The following is a 19,913-nucleotide window of genomic DNA, read 5'->3' on the forward strand; positions in this document are numbered from 1 at the left end:
GTGTGAGTGTAGGATGTGTGTGTGAGCAAGGATGAAGCGAGGCCGGCGTTGCTGTGGATGGATCCTCACCCGCTGCTGCTGCTGCTGCTACAATGGCACAGGTGGGACAAGATGAAGAAGTACAGTATGTTTGTGTGTGTGTGACGCTAGTGTGAAAGCAGGTTTGTGTGTTACTGTGTATCGGCATGTGTGTACAGTGTCTGCGTGTGTGTGTTGTATGCTTTACAAGCTAGGAAGTTTATTTTGTGAGTGTGTGTGCATGCAGAGGAATGAAGCCGAGAACAGGTTTCTAATGGCTGCCCGCATTCTCTGCACAACTCAGCCAAGAGAGGGGTGTGTGTGTGTGTGCGCGTGTGTGTGTGAGACAGAGACTGAATGAAGAAGGGGAAGACAAACCGTGAAACAGAGAAATTCATTTTTTTCTCGTGATTTTTCTTTTTTTTTTTTTTATCATTGTTATGGCGCCAGTGGAAACTAATTTGAATTGATAATGTATTGTGAAACAGGAAGTTATGTGTCACACAGACAGACAGACAGAGAGAGAGACAGAGAAAGAGACACTGACAGACAGACCGACACAGAGAGAGAAAGAGGACAGTTTCATTCTTTGTCTCCATGCAGAATCAGATGTTGGATTGAGCAATCTGTTTTCCTGCAATTCAGTCAGCCGCTGCACAGGGCGTGTATTTGTGTGTATGTGTGCGCTTTTATCAATGTGTGTGTATTTGGGTGTGTAGCGGGTTATGACAGAGCCTTTGGCCAGTGTTAAAGGATTTACACTGATTGCACAGGAATCACCACAGTAATCATTTCTGGATTCCCCACTGGCTCTCTGTCCCCTCAAACAGCCCCTGTGGTTGCTCCTGCTTCATGACCGTTTCTCTGTCTGAACCTGTTTGTCACCAGGTTACATTCAGGAATCCGATGACACGGCTAGAGATTGCCAAAAGTGAGCAAGCACCATACTATCAAGCACACTAGATCTCTTGTCTGTATGATGATTGAAAAAAAAAATATTCAACCTTAGATTGTATAGTCTTTATGTATGACGAGGTCTTCAGGTAAAGAAAAATACTGTATGGTGGCAAAGAGGGATTCAAAGTTGTGCAAAAACCTTGCTGGACTTTTAAGCCATTCCGTTTGAGTCTTGTCAGATTTGGACAAGGTTCACTTGAGTACAGTCAGGAGAGTCTCTGGGTTGTTTGTTTTAATAGAGAGGTTTATAGTAGGTTAAGACAAGTAAGTAACAAGTGCGTCTCAGGGAGACGTCTCTCCAGAAAAATTCCGGCATCGGTTTGTTTGGCACGCTTTCCTAACTAACGAGCAACCTCTCAGAGGCAGGTGAATGACTTTCCTCTCCCAAATTCATAATCTGTTTTTGGAAATAGTGTGACTTCAACACCAGAGACTGATCACAAAATATTCATGTAATTGATTTTTGGAACAGTCATTTGGGTCATTTCAAGAACAATAACTGACTGTGTTGGGTCATATCGGGTGGAGGACTTTCAGGGTGGAAGCTCTCAGAAGAATGCTACATACCTGACTTGAGATAATATGAGCCAGAGGTTTAAGTCACTTATATAAGTAACAGACATTTGTCTTACGTAATATACAGATTTTCTTTACAGATTTGCAATTTATTCCCATCAACCTGCTACTGTATATCTCCATCATGGAGGAACAGTGGGAACTGTGTTTTTAGGATTTTAAAGCCGAGCACTCGTGCAGCCACAATCATGTGATTTGTGTTGCCTTTACAAAACCTGATATGTATATCTTGAAATGAATTACTCCGCTTTTACTGGGATCAAGACATTATTCATTTATAGTTAATAGGTTTTGGTGCAGATCTGTGTTTATAAATTTGACAGGGTTTTAACGTTTGCAGTTCAATTCAGCAAAAAGAGCAAACATTACCCCTCTCTCATTTCAGGCCACCCCATCAACTGCATGTCAGCTAATCAATGCTCTGTAGTACGCAGAATTCATTTTCAAGTGGATTTATTTTGTAGACCAGCACTCTGGCCTGACTCCAGTTTACACAGCACTGGCAGCAGTTGTGTTTTGGGTTTGCCATTATCTGAAAATCACCTTAAGGGTGAAGACTATGGTTCTCCGTGCACTGTAATTTTAATGTGTGTGTGTATGTGAAGGCAAGCACACAGCTTTGGTTAGCTAAAGGTTAACTAACTGTGTGTGGACAGACGGTGGACTTCAGCCCCGGAGCTGCTGAGCCTCATGTTAGAGACTGTACACATGTGATGGACAATGTCAAAATTGTCATATTTCTCACAATGCATGAGTAACAGTATCAGAGTGTGGGAGAGTAGTCAGTTTCATCTCTGTGTGCATCGGGGGAAACTGCAGGAATATGTCAGAGCATTCCACCAACCTAGCTTTTTTTCAAGTATCGACAACAAATTGTATAGATATTACATCATTGTTGTTGCATTGAAGCTCAGGTGGTTCAAATTGTTCCTGCGATGTGTCCGTTGGATGCATCTGCATGTACTTAAACGGTGCAAACAATCGAAAACTGACTCTGAGTTGCATTCAGTCTTTTTGACACAAGGGTGGCGGGGCATTTGTTGTTGTTGATATTGCATGTTTTTCCACACACGCACATACACACACACACACACAAACACACACACAGAAGCACTTCCTCACTCACTCGCACAGTGACCAAGTGATTAACTCGGGTGTAAAGTGATCTTGCGTCCATCCATCCATTACCCATTAAACTTGAAGATGGGCAGGAAACTACTCTGACCCTGAGACAAGCGCACACACACACACACACAAACACACACACACACACACACACACACACACACACACTCAGTCTCCCAGCAGAGATAATGGACAGAGACAGCATTAGCTGAGTCTTTGCTCCACTGCTTCATCAGCTGTGACTCAGTGTGTTCAGGCTCATCTGAGCTGCAGCGCAGTTTTGAATTAGAACCAAGACTCTAATAGTTGTCATTTAATAAGAATGTCTGGTCACTCTGAAGGATGGCAGCATTATCAGCAGTGGAGTAAGTTTTGCAACGACTAGAGTTTAAATTTTAATTTCTTGTAAAACACTTTTAAGTAAATACCTGTTTTTCTTATAAAACTCTTCAATGTGAGAGTTGTGTTCATCCATTAACAGAGTTGCAGATGGCATAGTTTTCATTTTTCTATCTGTAAAAAGTTTTTATTTGTGGCACCAGATAGTCAGTTAATCCTGTCTGTCATGTCCTTCAGTTCCAGTTGAGTTGTGTTTCCTGTAATGTCTGCAACTTCTCACAGAGAGTATTTTCTGACCTATTCACAAAGTGTCTTTTCTTACCTCTCCTCCTCCCCTTCTCTTCAGTCCTCTGTATGACACTGAGCAGCTTTTACTTACAAATGGAGAGACTGCTGGAGTCAAGTGGAAGAACAGGGTTGGCTTAGTTGCCATGAATGGCATAGTTCATGAATGAGCTGTCTCAGTGCACACTGCTTTGTTGACAGAGAAACGGTTGCATTGGTGTCTAAAATAAATTGAACATAATCTAAAGAACAAGTTAACATTTTATAAGCTTACATGTAAAAATAGAACTGTGTCCTCACCGATGTTTGGTGAGGAGCCACAGCCCTCAGGAACAGACATTGTCCCCCAACAACCTCCGTCGCCTGTGACCTGGTGACAGTGTCAAGTATATTCCAGCGTCTTTAAACCACCTGAGCTTATAACATCAACTCTACAGCTGACAGTGAGAGGGCAAATGTGTGGTTTGGTGTAGAGAAAGCTAAGCGATAATCAAAACATTCTGCAGTTAAGGCAAAATGGTTTTTCATTGGCATTGAATAAAATATTGATCTGATTATGAGGTGAACTGTCATCAGTAGTCACTTACTGTCACTTGTCTCTTTGCTGATGGATGTTGGTCATGGTTAAGGTTATTTGCATTTTAGTAAAGGGTGGACCTCCACTGCTCGTGCTAATTGTGCTTCTACTACTGTTAATACTGCTGTTAGAAAGAGCACTGACCCAGTTCAGTGGTTGTGACTCAGTGCAAGATTGAATCAAACCTTAAGTGACAGAGTGCAGATGGAGGGTGTGCGAGAGGAAGAATCAAAGAGAATGATTTAAAGTGAAACAAAAATAAGATCATCAGACTCTTCTCAAGTCAGAGCTGAAACATTTGTATGAATACATATGTGTGTTTTCCTGCCATGTGACATGCCCTTATGTAACCTACTTTCCGGTATGGTCTCGTAATATCGCTGCTTTGAAGACTAGATTAAAGCTCATTTTGTCTGAATAGCTTCCTTTTGATCAGAGACCATCAGGTCTCTCTGTGTGTGTGTGTGTGTGTGGTTGTTTGCACACATCGCTTCTCGTTCATGTTTGTATCCACACTCTAAACAAATCTCCATTTCACCATTTTAAGTCCAGAACTTTTCTGATGCAAATGATTTCAAGCCCCACATACATCGAGCTGCGTTTGACTCTGTGGTTTTTGCATTGGATGGTCACGTTATGCAGGTTGAGTCTTTCATTAGAGTGGTGAGACAGAGAGGAGAGAGAGAGAGAGAGAGGTATGAGTGGAATGTCATCATGCCAGATTACTGTCTACTCCTGTCACTGACAGAAAAGCATGATGGGAGGAGAGCAGGCAGTCAGAGAGAAAGACACCTGCAATGTTAATACTTCTCACATATGATATTTCCAAATGCTGTACCACTTCCTTTACTCTGCCTGCTTCTGTCATCTTTGTAGTGCGTTTTCTTCATGTTTCTATTTATGATTTTAATGTATTTTCATGCTTCTGTAAAACACTTTGAATTGCCTGGTGTATGAATTGTGCTATACAAATAAATTTGCCTTGCCTTGCATGCATTCTTCCTGATTTGAAGTTCCATGGATTTTGCAACTCAAATCCAACTCCTGAACAAGGACAGTTACTGAACTATTTGGTAACATACCTAGAATCCGTTTTTGTTTGTGTGAGTGTGTGTTAGATGTGAGCGTGGTTTGAATTCCGCATTGTGCTGTGTCAGAGGCTGTGGTTCAGGAGGTAGAGACGTCGTTTGCTTATCAGGAGCTCAGTACTTCGATCCCTGTAGTTTACATGTGAAATTGTCCTCGGGCAACATACTTCTCCCGATCCTGTGCCGTGTGTGTGCGTGTGTCTGTGTAATGTAAGAACGAGAGGCAAAAGATAAGATAAAACTTTATTCATAGTGATTACAGTAATCGAGTCAGCTTGAAATAAAATAACTTTTTCTACATCTTTTGATTAAGAAATGGTCGTACTTTAGCTGTTTCTAAGGTGAAAAATGAAGTTTTAGTCACCTTGTTGATGTGGGACTTGAAGCTTAGATCATCTACAGATTATTAAACAGTATATCTCCTTTCGTTTCCGGGCTGAGTAGTAGGATTTTAGTTTTGTCCTCAGTTAACTTCAAGAAATTATTGCTCCATCCATTTCCTTATTGCCAAAAGACAGTTAGTAATAGCATCATTTGTGTCAGCAGATATGTACAGCTGTATGTCATCTGAAACATGCATCGTGTCCTCTGGTGGTGTCACCAAGTGGCAGCACGTATACTCAGAACCATAATGGACCGAGGCAGCTGCCTTGTGCAACCCCAAAACATGTTTCTGAGACAAATGATCTCCAAGACTGACGTAAAACTTTCTCCCTTTGATGTTTGTTTAAAACCATCGTAACACGTAGTTTTATTTTCTTTGAGAAAGGAGTTCATTTGCATTAAGACTGTCTTTTCCAGTATCTTACTGATAAAAAGAGGGTTGGATATCAGCCCATAGTTAGTGAGTGCATTATTGAGTGAAATTTGTTTAAAACAATTTGAGGAAAAACTTGTTTTTACATTTTGGAATAGTTGAGTGCAGTTAGTGGTCGGGGCAGATACACATCAGTTATTCAAAGAGGAGTGACTGTGTGTGTGTGTGTGTGTGTGTGTGTGTGTGTGTGTGTGTGTGTGTGTTTTAGGGTGAAGACCTGGGTTAAGGTTTGGTTTAGGTTAGGGTTGGGCAAGTAGCGGTTATGGATAGTATAAGTCTCCAGGAAATGAATGTAAGTCTATGTAATGTCCCCAAAAGTAATGAAAACCTAATGTGTGTGGCTGTGTGTGTGTGTCGTGTAATTACAGAGTGAAACCAAGACACTCTGTGTGTGAGAGAGAAAGAGAGCAAGACAAAAACCCTGCTCTGTTCCATTCAGATCACTGGTTCAGTATCTACCGACTGCATGTCAGAACTGTGTGTGTGTGTGTGTGTGTGTGCGCGGGTGTGTGTCTGTGTGCGTGATTAAAGATAGTGAGTGATGGGGATTTTAACAGGAGACAGTCTGTCTTTCTGTCGGCTGCAGAACAAAAGCTTGCTTGTTTGGTCTCACCTGACTTTGGCCGTCAGTGTGACAGTGCTGTACTCTTTAGTACGCACACTATTCAGGGTTACCCAGAGTACTAACACTGCAATACTCCCTCTCTGATTATCACTTTTAAATGAACATCAGACCACCATTAATGATGACTGATGATGACCACTGGCAAATTTGGTTTCTCTTTCTAAAAGGAGCCTCATTACAGCTGCTAAAATAGCCTTTTCTGTCAAGTGCCATGCAGTTGAAGCTGTTGTGTGTAGCTGTGAAAGTTTATAATGTTCTGTGTAAGAGGGATGCCAGGCTGTAGCACTGTGTTAGAAAATGGTCACACTGGCGTTGGCATGCTGCTACCAGGAACAGATACAGTAGAAGATGAAATACATACCCGAAAGTCTCAATCAAGAACTAGAGTTTGGCATTTTATCCCGTGTGGAGTGACTGTCAAGGACAACTCATGTTACATCCACAACTTCTCAAGACTTGAACAACCGACTCATCACAGATACACCTGAGCCACTCCATCCACTGAGGAAGGCTACAAGCTGCGTCAGAAAGCTTCAGAAACACCAAATAACTGACTGGGCTTTGTGTGTAGACCTCTTTTTTTGTCACGCTGCTGTTTCAAGAAGGTCAAGAATGAACATTTTAGCTGAATGTATGGTGTGGTCCTTTAACAGCTGTTCCTTTTAGGAGTGGTGACTGGTCAGCTCCCAGCAGCTGACGGCAGCGCGTTGTGGTTCTGCACCGTCATTTTGCTCTGAAGGAGGAGAGGATAAAGCAGTGGAGTCTTATCGGTCAGCTGTGTGTGTTTGTGTGTCCTTGATGACTTTCTGTGGTCAGCCAGCTGTCAAGGCCACTCAATGACTAACGCTGAAAACGCGCACAGGTAAAAAGGTGAACTATGACGTCTTTCCCTCTCTCCAGAACACATGACTGCATTTGCTCAGTGGCACTTCAGAGAGTAACTGCTGAAACTCTGCGACTGAGTGACGACAGGGGGAGAGTGATGCAGAGAACAGCAGCGTTGTGTGAGGAGGAATCCTGGTGGCTCTGTACAGTTGTTGGGCCCATTGCTGTCAGTGAACGCAGCTGTGGGCTGAGCGAACAGAGGAGCTGGCTGGCATTTTCTCTCTCTTCATCCAAACACACTCGATTAATGTCCAATCCAAGTGTCAAATAAATGAGCGACCTTGGATGGAGACCTCGCTCTGCATTATGTCTGGACGGCAGATGTCGTGGTCGTGTTCGGCAATGTTCCACACATGGTGGTGCTGGTGCCATAAATTACTCATTAATACTTCAGCTGTATGCTCTATGTAGCATTAACAGATGTGTTCTGTGAAGAGTATTGGTGTAATTGCCAATTATTTGATAACACTGTTAAGTAATGTTGGCAAAAAAGTTATGTCACGCACTAATAAAAGACTCTCTCCAACTTTCTTGTCATTGCCAGCTGGCCTTTTGGTTTTGTAATGACACTGTATCAGATCAATAAGCTCAAGCATGACCGGCATTCTTGGAAATTAACAGTGATGAACAAGGTTGTGGAGATCGTGTGACTGACTGCAACAACTGTTTCCAGTAGCAGTATAGAGTTTATCAAAGCTGTTTGTTGTTTAAATGAGCTTTTGTTGAGTGCTCTGTAATAGGTGGTGTTGTTTAGTTGTGTATATACGTATAAAGTTTTAGCCAGCCTTGTTGGTACAGTGCCTTTGGTCACTCTACTTTGTTGAACTCCGAGGCTGAAAGTGAGTTGAAGTTCAAGTAATCTTCCAATCACAAAGGAATTCTTGCAGTCAGTTACAAAGAAAAAGACCAATAAAGGTGTGTGTGTGTGTGTGTGTGTGTGTGTGTGTGTGTGTGTGTGTGTACGTTTAGTTAATGCAAAAATAGAAACAGCATAACATGCAGTGTGTTTAGCGAGTTTTGGTTTGGTATGGGTCCAACAGCCCTGCTACAGATGGACTGTACAGTTGTTCTCCTGCACCTCACTCCAGCTCTCTGCAGTGTCATATTTTTGTTCTGTCAAGTTTCTGTGTCGAAGTGACCTTGGCTGCTGTTTTGAACAGAAAGTTGTATCTCTGCTGCACTGCCAACACAGTCAGATAACAACTCAAATAACAGCTAGCATTAATGCAGACTCATTAACCCACAGTGCCCACGTTACCTTAACTCACACAAGCACAGTCTGGTCTCTCTGCGCATTGTTGGTGCTGATCTAGGAAGTGAAAGTGATTTCATCGTTGAACTTACAAGGAACATTGAATCACAGAAATAACAGAATATCACATGTTTTTCTGTCATCTGCAGCTCCCCAACAGATATTTGTGTACAAGGAGGAGACATTCAAATAAAAAGTAGAGATGAGGAGGAGGAAGGATGGGAGGGCATGGATAGGGTGAGAAATTATATCACACAAAGAAAGGTTGCCATTCATAGATAGCACAGCAGAACATCTCAGGAGATACTGTTGATCCTTAACTTTTCATTTCCTGCCTGAAACACACACACATACACCCAACCACACAGCAGCCACAGCCCATAGCTCCCAGCTGTGTGTGAGTGCAGCTGATCTACCACACTCCTGACACATGACTACCATCTTTTGTCCCACTTATGCACTCTCTCTCTCTCTCTCTCACACACACACACACACACACACACACACACACAAACACACACACACTCACACACACTGGTTCAAATGGTTTAAACTATGCATTGACGTGTCAATAAGTTCAGCGTCAACATGTCATACCTATTTGATTTAATTATTTCCTGCTTCCTGGTTGTCTTTGAACAGCAATATGGAATATTTCTGAATTAAAGTCAGTTTGTTATCCCAGCGTGTCCTTACGTTGACTATTTAAAGATCAACGGAGCTGCTAACAATCATAATACCAAAGCAGGGGAAGAAGACGTGTATTTCCTACATTGGGTACACGTGTCTGAAGTGACAGTGTTATCAGAGGAGGCGTGTGTGACATGAGAGCAGCTGCTGAACAGACTTTGTTTTTCATTAATAGAAAAAGTCATCTGGATCTCACTTACCAAGACCATAACATGTGCCTGAACATATTTAACTACAGCACGTGTCCCAATGTGGAAAAAACATTACAGATATCTGCAGCTCATTTAAGACTAGTCAAAACAGGATTTCAAATATCTCCACTTACATGTAGCCTAGTTTAAATGCTCTTGTAACTCAGAGAACCTCTTGCTTTTGAGATGAAATAACTGACAGGCTGAAAACCTGATTGTTTGCACGAATGTGATTAATGATCGATGATGGCGAAGGGGGTGGACTTAATGTTCCCGTCAGCTATGAACGTCAAACACAGAGCACACAGAGACCAACCTCTGTTTGAGTGACAACAAAGCAGCAAGTGGAGCAGGGCAAAAAGTGTAAATGTGCCCGACCAAAAAGTGCTCAAGTTCCTCTATTTAGCTCCAGAATACCATGAAGAACGTCATGCCTCGTAGCCAGGAAAGATTTGAACTTTATGAAACCAGAACAAGGGGACTTTAATGGAACACCCTCAGAATTATATGTTGAATTTTGAATTGATGATGTGTTTTCCAGTCTGTTGAGTACATAAGCTTCAGGTCAGCACTGTGGAACACTGTGGATGCAGAGTAAGTAACGCTACCGGAGGCTGGTTGGATCTTACTAAAATGTAAACCTTATCTGGTTTCTTTCAGAAAACTATCCTGTTAGCGGCTCTGATGGAAAGACCGAGTCAGTGGCAAACCTTCAGCCACAGCCGTCCCTCAGCTCGCTGCAGTCCAGCTCTCCTGGTCCAAAACGCTCAGGAAACACTCTGAGAAAATGGCTGACCAGTCCAGTCCGTCGCCTCAGTCATGGCAGCTCCGTCAAGAAACTCCCCAATAACAAACAGAAGAAGACTGGTAAGAGATGCAGAGCTAAACAGTTCAACAACAACAAGAAAAACACAGGGCTTTGGGCATAACAACACATTACTGACAAGTTACAGGTGTACTCGAGTCACAAGTTAAGTCCTCATCGGCAACAGCAGTAATAGATTACTTATTTAAAGTCACAGTAGGATTTTGGAGAGAGGCTGGCAGAGATGTGACGTTTCTACAAGTATGATTCATCTGAATCTGTCAAAACAAAACTTAAATTCTTGATTTCTCGCATCTTCACATCCAATAATACCAATATTGGACCTAAAATATTTGTCTCAGAGTTTGAGTAATGAGTAATGACTGATTGTTTGACGGATTGACCGACAGGACCAGGAACGGGAAGAGAGGAAAGCAGGAAGAGCATTGACCTGGGCCAGCCTGACCTTGCCCTGCAAGATGACATCATCGATGAGGTAAGCAGCGAGAGGTTTCAGCTCTTGTGGTTTGGTTTCCGATAAACCCTATTTCACAAAACTGATGACATTTCATAGCTCACAGTCAACCTCCTTTTAAGAGGCAATTTCAGTCTTTTTACTTTCACCCGGATGACTTGAAGCTAATCTTGCTGTCTTAGTCAGAGCAGGATAGTAGAAGTACTGTTGAAGTGTATCCATCAGAGGTAAAAATATACCTTCCAACAGCTCTGAAGCTGGTTCCCAAAATGTTAGCATTCCTTAAATTCAATAAGGCTGATTGGTTGTAAATATTATTGTCTTACAGTATGTGTGATGTACTGCTCATTTTCAAAATGCAGGGTTGGACCTGCTATAATTAAAGTTTACAATTATAATTACAATTAGTCATTTGGCAGACGCTTTTATCCAAAGCGATGCACATATACTATAACTCCCAAATTGAACCCTCTGTCTTTCCTAGTACCCAATCACCATTTTCACTGCGTTTCTGATGCTGTTTAAGGTGTTTTTACATTAGTAATCTTTGATCTACATTCGTTCATTATTCAGATACCAAACACCTCTGATATGTGAATATGTGAATATACCAAATTTATATGGTCAACAGCATTAATTAGGTCCTTAATCTGGCTGCAAAATATGTTTGACCAAGGACAGTTTTAATGTTCTCTATTCCTGTCTACATAATTGAAGGGTTGCAAAGCATGTGTAGTTCAAAGGTAATCCATGTGCTCCTTCAGGCCCCGGTGAACATGCCATGGAGTTATAAATAGATTTATTGACGCTGTTTATATCTGCGTAGTAGACAGTGAACGGCTAAAGTTCTTTTTCACGTGTGCATAAAGGCTTTCTTTGTCTCTGACACACAAATACACCCGCACACACACACAAACTCGATGTGATCAAACTCCTAAATTGCTCACTGATTACTGACAATATAAAACCTCATGACTCTGACATTTTTCTTTCTGATGCTATGATACTGTCATATCAAAGCTCTGCAACATGGATTTCCATGTCGTCGCGTCTTTTGGGCATCTGAAACCCTGAAAATAAAACGAATTCCTAAAAGCTAAATAACATTGTAATCCAATAAAAGCAATGCTAGTTTTCTTTGGTCCTGTAGTTTAGTGGCCATTAAATAGGGAACATCTAAGACAGAACAAGTGAGGATAATAAGTAATACTGGAATATTGATCTGGAAAAAAAACCAGCTCAAACTCAAAACTGGTTTGGTTTGTGATGTATGGGAGCACCAGAGCTCTTCTGGAAACAGTTCAGAATTAGTACATCTAAGTGTTTTGCCACTTAAACCTGTGTTAACAGCTTTGGACATAATAGAGTTTCTTAGCCTGCCAATGTTAGTTCACAAGCCCAAATAGTTTGGACAGTTTTATAACACGCTGGTAGAAAGTGATTTTTTTTATTTCTAATCCACTGTGAATTGTGTCTCTGTCCCCTTCAGAGGGTCCTCAGTAAGGATGGTAATCTCCTCTCTAAGACGCCTTCTGGGATGCAGAGCGGTGGGGAGGAGGAGCAGGATGAGGAGGCTCACACCCCTCTGCCTCCTCCCATGGAGATCATCAAGGACCCCTCAGCTCAGGACGACAAGGTGAGAGGGGGCAGGAGGGGGAGGAGAGCGCCACTGCTGGTTTCTGACGTTGAGCTTCAGTGAAAATTAGATTCATGTCGACTGATTTTTCTAAAATCCAGTTTTCGTTCACTAACATCTGTCAAACCTGAAGCAGCATTCGTGTTTATATGGCTCCCGACTGATGGACTTTCATTTCATCATGTTGTTATATTTAGTTTTTTCTTTTTGATATTTATTTTAGCTTTTATTTTGAATTTGTTTTTTTAAGCCTGTTCTTGTTTTTTTTTATACAAGCTTAGATTTTTTTTCATTGACACATTTCATTTCTTTTGCCTATTTATTTTAATTTTTTTTTTTTTTATTTACATTAAGAGTAGTTTGGCTTTCGTCAGGTCCTGCAGTGTGTCCATGTGCAGCTCCGCTCTGATCAGCTGCTGTCCCCTGCTAGCTAACAGCTTTTCTCCCTTTAACTGCCGTTTGTTCCTTTTGTTTTCTTCCTGTAACTTTTCTTTCTTTCTTTCTCTTCCTGCTTTCTCTCCCTCGCTGCCAATCTTTCTAACTTGCTTTTGATCCTCCTCTCCTCTTCCTCTCTCAGTCTTCATCCTTGCTAACGTCTCTGCAGTCGTCCTCTGAGGTGCCCAGCGCTGCAGAGCTGGTTAGCGCCATAGAAAAACTGGTAAAAACCAAGATGGTGAGTGTGTGTGATTGTGCACATGTATGGAACATACTCACGTTCAGTATGAAAACCAGCTCTTCTTTAGAAAACTTGATATTTTTTCAAAATGAGGAATTGGGCCTGAACGCAACCTGTTCACCTGCTGTCTCTGCCAGGCTTCCACATCATGTGTGGATTGTTGTGCTTATTTCACCAAATGAATCTAATAGTGAATGTGTGTAGTGTGCACAGCACAGTGTACTTATGTTCTATATGTGTGTAATATACATATTTTCACTAGTTTGTGTACTAAGCCTGAATGTGTTTTTCACATATTCACTGTGCTCCTTTGTAATTTAGCGAGAATTCCATCCAGAACAATGAATCATTATGGAATGACAGGAAGGATCTTCTGTCTCTGCATCATAACTCAGTCAAATCTGAACACACTACATATCCCCATTATCTCTGATGTCCATCGTGAACAAATGTCTATGAAGAATTCATAGGAAAAAGACGCTTCTTATAACTGCAGAACTTAGACTAGAGCTGCAGAAGAGTCATCACATTTGGAAGTTTTCTTCAGTATCAAAGTAGTCCAGTCATAGCTGTCTGTACATCCATGGGTACATTGCAAACAGGAACTGCTCATAGTTAATTCAGCAGATTTTAAATACTGTTAAAGTGCCAAAATAAAGGCAGAAACAAATACAATACAATACAATACAATGACAGATTTCTTCTGTAATTGTAGTGGTGCCCAAACTTTAAAGCTCAGAGTTAATTCTAACTCAAGGTCATCGCTCTGGATGAGACTTAAAGGACAGCAGGACCAGCCAGTTCACTGAAAAACAGTAGCTAATTAGCAGGTGGTTGTAATTGCTCCTGGGGTGGGGGGTGTAAATTACCCACATACACGCTCTGGACACAATTAAAATCCAAGTTGTCGGAAAAAGGTGTTTTCATAAGCTGAAGCAGGTTTTGTTGCATCTCATTTGCCAAAACAGTGCATAACCTTTGTGTCTAAAGGACCGTATGAAGTGGTGCCATGAGATAAACAGAACATGCATACACTGATAATACCTTATGGTTTCTTAGGGTCATTAAAAACCAAGCTCCTGCTGCCCTCTGGTGTCATTATTCTGATGTTAGTGAATTTTTTCAACGACAGTTTTTTTTTCTCATCCAGCCTCTAAGGATAGAGGGTGTAGAAGATTGATGAATTTCATGTAGCACAGATGTCAATACAGTAGCGTAGCTGCTTTTCTGAATCTATGACAGATAGTAATGTATTTTAAATCACCCCTAAAAACTGATCTTTTCTTCTCCTTCCTTCAGACTCTGGAACCAGGAGCGTACCCCGGCTTCTCCTCTCTCTCCCCACCAGAGCAAACCACTCCCGTCCAGCCACGAAACCCTGAACTGGAGCAGAGAGCCAAAGCTATGAGAGGACGAATGTGAGTACATCATTACTGCTTCTCCTGCTACTTTTACTGTCACAGCCATCAGATTACATTGCGGTAAGTAGCAGTGCTGGTGTCTTGGTGCAGCAGGAGCAAGAGGTGATAACGACAGTGACAGTGATAACTATCTGCAGATGTCACAGTGCTCTGTTTCTTCTGCTCAGGTTTGTTCTGAACGAGCTGATTCAGACGGAGAAGGACTACGTCAAAGACCTGGGCATCGTGGTGGAGGTGAGAGACCCACTGTTGAGGGAATACACACATCTGTACTCATCCTGTCCTGCAGCTCCCAGTCAGCATCGGCAACGTGATCCCATAAAGTTTGATATGAAAAAGGCAGACAAAGGCACTGTGTGCTGAGTAACCCCTCTGCACAGGAGTCTCATCGCTGTTCTGATGTGTTTTGATGTTCATTTGCCATCACTAACTTTTGTGACCTTGCAGGGCTTCATGAAGAGGATCGAAGACAAGGGCGTCCCTGATGACATGAAAGGAAAAGACAAAATCGTCTTCGGGAACATCCACCAGATCTACGACTGGCACAGAGAGTAAGTTTAGCAATGGTGTCCAGAGGAGGCAGATCAGGTGGAGACTGGTAGGAGTTTGTACTGTTAACTCATGACATCCCTCTCCTGACTCGGTCAGGTTCTTTGTAGGAGAGCTGGAGAAATGTCTTGAAGACCATGAACACCTCCCTGAGCTCTTCATCAAACACGTGAGTGGAACACTGTGATGATGACGATGATGACGATGACTTTGTGCTGTTACAATATATTTGACCTGGAATCATCCCGACCCTCCCTGTGTTCTGCTGTATGGAAAAAAAATGTGTGTGTGTTACAGGAGAGAAGACTCCACATGTATGTGGTTTATTGTCAGAATAAGCCGAAGTCGGAGTTCATCGTAGCAGAATATGACACATATTTTGATGTAAGTGATGTTTTTTTTTTTTGACTCCTTGTGTTCTGTGTTTTTTATTGATTTAGCAAAAACTTAGTTCTCTGATTATTTTATTGTTATTGTTTCTGTGTTATTTTAGAGTCTGTTTTATGTTATATTATCTGCTGTATTTGATGTTTAATGGACCAAACATGTAAAAAACACTGAAACACAGTCTGATGCTATTGGTTTTCGTCTTCCAGGGAATCCAGCAGGACATCCAGTCCAGATTGACCATCAGTGACTTCCTCATCAAACCAATCCAGAGAATCACCAAATACCAGCTGCTCCTGAAGGTAACATAAACACAGTTGTTTTTAAAAAAGAGAGGCTGTTTTAATTGCAAGTGAAGATGACACTGTATGTCTTTATGTATCTGACGCGGCTGTCTGTGTGACATTCAGGGTGTAGTGACACATTGAAAGTGTAATGAAATGGATTTACGGTGTCTTGAGTGTTAAAGTTGTGGTCGTGGTTCTCCTCAGGACTTCCTAAAGTTCAGCTCCAAGGCAGGCATCGACTGCGAACAGATAGAGGTAAAAACACAACATCATTTCAAGTGCTGAAATGTCGCAGTATTTTCAGGCCTGCCTGAATCCAGGACTGGATAAACAATAGATTTTAATTTTTTTGTGCTGAAGCTATTACACATTGATATGAGTGGATGTCTGTTCACGCTCCCATTCATTGTCCTGTGTGTGAGAGGATTTAACCACGGATTGAAACCCCTCTCTGTGGCTCTTACAGAAAGCAGTAGATTTGATGTCTCAGGTCCCCAAACTGTGTAATGACATGATGAATTTGGGTCGGCTGCAGGGATACGAGGTATGTCCACTTCCTGTACATTGCCGTTCACCCTCCACCCGTTCCTTACTGAGAATAATTTGAAAAACTGCCCGGTGATTACTGCATGAATTGTGTTGACTAATACAATTTCTCTGCAGGGTAAGCTGACCTGTCAGGGCAAACTGCTGCAGCAGGAAACCTTCTTTGTAACAGAGCAGGACGCTGGCGTGCTGTCACGCTCCAAAGAACGACGAGTTTTCCTCTTTGAGCAGATCGTTATCTTCAGCGAGCTGCTCAGGAAAGGATCGTCCACACCCGGATACCAGTTCAAAAAGAGCATCAAGGTGCGCAGAGGATGGGGTTTGTTTTTTGGGGAGATAACATTAGCAATTACATTTACTTAGTTTACATACATTTGCATTACAATGGTTTACAGGATACTTTAAAACAAAAAGTGATCGATTTGACCTGATAAAGATTCTAGTGTTAGAAGTTTATATATTGCTTAAAACAAAGAAATGTCTAAATTCTAGTCCTTTGTCCTTCCATCCTCCACAGGTGTCCTACCTGGGCCTTGAGGACAGTGTGGATAATGATCCCTGTAAGTTTGTCTTGTCGTGTCGCGGCTCGTCAGAGCGTTTCACCTTGCAGGCCGCCAACGTCGACATCAAGCAAGTCTGGGTCCGACACATTCAGGAAGTCCTGGATGCTCAGAGCAACTTCCTGTCTGGTGAGACAACACACACACACCCCTACAGTATTCTCTGAAGCATGACGTATTTTTGTTTTTTAATTTGGTCATTACTTGCATAAGTGGCTGGCCGTTTGAATGCTGAAGTTTCCTGATTGCACTTGAATGCATAAAGAAAATGTTACCCAAGATGAAATGATCATAATGTAACTTGAGGTTGAAAAAATTCATGTTGTTTACTGAGATCTATTTAGAGCAAGCTTTAAGTTTCTTCAAGTACATTCCACCCTGAAAGGAGACAATAAATGAACAAAGCCGCTGCATTCATCCTCTTCACGAACAGGTCACTTCAGAATGCAAAAAAGTTGTTGTACATTAACTTCAGCACAACAGACAGGATCCAAAACTCTCATTCATGTTCAGAGGTGGAAAAACAACAAACCATCTGGACAGTCACCAAACTTGAAATGACACCACAGAAGAGAAATCTAAATATTCCACATGTGTGTGATTGTAGCTCTCCAGTCTCCCATTGAGTACCAGAAGGAGAAGAGTGGAGCAGGCAGCAGCTCGTCTCTGACCAGAAACCGTTCGTCATCGGGGAACCGGCCCACCATGTCCTCCCACAGCCGTCCGTCGTCAGCGGTCGGGCTCGGTGACAAGGAGACAGAGAGAGGGAGGAGCCAGATGAAAGTGTCTACCTCCAACGGAGGTTCATCGTGTTTCGACTCCAGGGTGAGGACGAGGAGAACTGGCTCGTTGGCTCTGCCTGCTATACATCTTCACTTTCTTTTCATTCCTTCACATATACACATGTTTTTTCGTAAGTCTGGATGATGTTTCACAATGTCTCAGCGTTGGGTTTTCAGAGTTCACACAGCTCCCCTTCATTTTGCATTAACATTGTCTTGACTTAGCCATTAACCACAGACTGCAGCAGGCAGCTGGTGAACTAGGGCATGAAGCACACTTTTTCCCTTCATGCTGTCTGTGAGTCTGTTACCTGTCCCTAAAAGCCAAGGTTGAAATCTGGGCTACTGCAGGTGTAGCAGCATACCGTGTGGGTTTATATATATACATACCAAGCTGTTCTCTTTCTGGCCTACTTTGACTGAAACCCCTTCGCTGTCTGCAGGAAGCTGGACAGCTCTGCTCACTGTGTGCAGCCTGCCAAGCTCTACATTGAAGCACCTTGACCCTCATCGAGGGAGAAAAGTTCTGAAGCCTTTCAGGGTTTTCTAGTCATGAGTTAAAATGATGCTCACTTAAAATAGAACCAAATGCTACATTATTTAAGGATATATTGTCTGACAACCTTTAAAAGCTGCTTCTCTTTGCAGAGAGGCACAGAGGATGTGAATAGTATTTCCTTTGCAAACACTTATTTGGTAGAAATTGTTTCCCAGCCAGGTTATGTGGATTATCCTGAATAAATTCCAGTCACATCTATTATATTTGAGTGGAAGCAGAAACGCCAGCAGCACGTATCAAACCCTTTGTGTTTTCTGCTCCTGCTGTGAACTGCTCGGAGATTCTTGTGTAATAGTGAGGACTGATGGTTGAATTGTAGGGCTGCTTTGAAAAAGACACCTTGAACAGACTTCTGATGCTCTGACTGTCACTGTTTTTCCTCAACCTCCTCCTCCTCGGTCCTGACCTCCCTCTGCTCCTCCTCAGGTTTGGGTCAGCTGTAATGGCGTTACAGCCGGCAGGACTGTTATCCAACCCACATAGACACACCATAACCTTGTCCTCAATTGTCCTCATCCTCTCTTCCTTCATCATTTCCATCTTTTCTTCGGTTTCCTCCTGCTCTCTTCTTCTCTTTTTTTTTTTCTCCTGTTGTCTTCTCCTCTGTCCTCCTTTCGCCATCCTGTCCTCTCCTCTTCAGGACAGTGAAGGCGGCTGCAACGGCGTCTCCTCCACCATGTTGGTCACTCAGGACTACTCCGCACTCAAAGAGAACGAGGTCTGCGTCAGTCAAGGAGAGACCGTCCAAATCCTGGCCACCAACCAGCAGAACATGTACCTTGTTTACCGGCCAGCCAACGTCCAGTCACCTGCCGCAGAGGGCTGGGTGCCGGGACACATCTTGGGCCCACCCACAAAGTCCATAAAAGACTCTTCTTCTACTTCCTCCTTCTCAGCGGCGGTGGCTGATGCCAACAACATCAAGTAAGTCCCCCACCCACCCAGCACTTCTTTACCTGCAGACAGACGCACTTCCTGGTTGGGCTCGAAACCAAACACTCGGATGGGATGAGAGAATTGTGGAGACAAAGCTCTGACTACCCATTTTTGTTTGTTTTTTTAGTTTTTTTGAATCCACTCCCGTCCCCAGCTCCTAACTGCTTACTGCCCTTCCCTCCTAACTCCTCCTCCCCTCATATCCCCCCCCCCCCCCCAAATGAACTCTTGGACCTCATAGGAGACTTTTTTTTTTGTATTTTAACTCCCGACGGCCTCCTCATGGGTAAAAGGTACAGAACTGCTCTCTTACTGTCCATCAAGCTGCTGCAGTGACAGTTTTATTTCTGAGCCAATGGATTTCAGGCTTGCAACTGAACACACACGCAAACATACACACACACACACACACGCTCACTCACTGATCATTGTCCATGTAAATGAGTACTGAGGATTTATCCTACAGAAATAGACTGGATAGAAAACCTTGTAACTTGTAGCTGACGCTGAGAGAAAACATTGACACTCATGTGGAGCTAAAACCGGACTCTTATTTCAGTTCCTAACAGCCTGCTTTTTCTTCTTCTTCTTCTTTTTTTTTCTTTGTATATTTTTTTTTCTTTGTACTGTTTTTGGAAAGTAAAAACTCACCTGGGGCATTCAGGTGGACTCAGCCCCGTTCTCCGCTGTGGAGAAGATTTATTTTATTGTCTGTGGCAATCGATACAGAAATTTGTGTTTTTTCCTCTTGTTGTTGTTTTCTGCCTTGATAATTATTATTTTATTTTACGGACAAAGTTGGATTCATTTCCTCCTTCATGTTGATTTTGTTTATTATGTCAGCAGTTCACTGTACAAAGTAAATTTTG

General features: G+C 42.4%; 1 protein-coding gene across 2 annotated transcripts in view; it reads left to right on the top strand.

The window, feature by feature from the left end:
* The window catches only part of kalrna (kalirin RhoGEF kinase a), a 131,892-nt gene that overhangs the window by 98,434 nt on the left and 13,545 nt on the right, over window positions 1-19,913 (top strand). For both annotated transcript variants that reach the window (XM_076746303.1, XM_076746304.1), the window contains exons 41-56: window positions 10,086-10,292; window positions 10,641-10,726; window positions 12,195-12,341; window positions 12,919-13,014; window positions 14,317-14,435; window positions 14,606-14,672; window positions 14,886-14,989; window positions 15,087-15,156; window positions 15,285-15,371; window positions 15,584-15,676; window positions 15,866-15,916; window positions 16,128-16,205; window positions 16,325-16,510; window positions 16,725-16,896; window positions 17,375-17,592; window positions 18,749-19,032. In XM_076746303.1, coding sequence (XP_076602418.1) covers window positions 10,086-10,292; window positions 10,641-10,726; window positions 12,195-12,341; window positions 12,919-13,014; window positions 14,317-14,435; window positions 14,606-14,672; window positions 14,886-14,989; window positions 15,087-15,156; window positions 15,285-15,371; window positions 15,584-15,676; window positions 15,866-15,916; window positions 16,128-16,205; window positions 16,325-16,510; window positions 16,725-16,896; window positions 17,375-17,592; window positions 18,749-19,032 — 2,065 coding nt within the window. The remainder of the gene's footprint in view (window positions 1-10,085; window positions 10,293-10,640; window positions 10,727-12,194; window positions 12,342-12,918; window positions 13,015-14,316; window positions 14,436-14,605; window positions 14,673-14,885; window positions 14,990-15,086; window positions 15,157-15,284; window positions 15,372-15,583; window positions 15,677-15,865; window positions 15,917-16,127; window positions 16,206-16,324; window positions 16,511-16,724; window positions 16,897-17,374; window positions 17,593-18,748; window positions 19,033-19,913) is intronic.

This window comes from Chaetodon auriga, chromosome 13 (assembly GCF_051107435.1).
Source record: "Chaetodon auriga isolate fChaAug3 chromosome 13, fChaAug3.hap1, whole genome shotgun sequence".
Classification (NCBI taxonomy): domain Eukaryota; kingdom Metazoa; phylum Chordata; class Actinopteri; order Chaetodontiformes; family Chaetodontidae; genus Chaetodon; species Chaetodon auriga.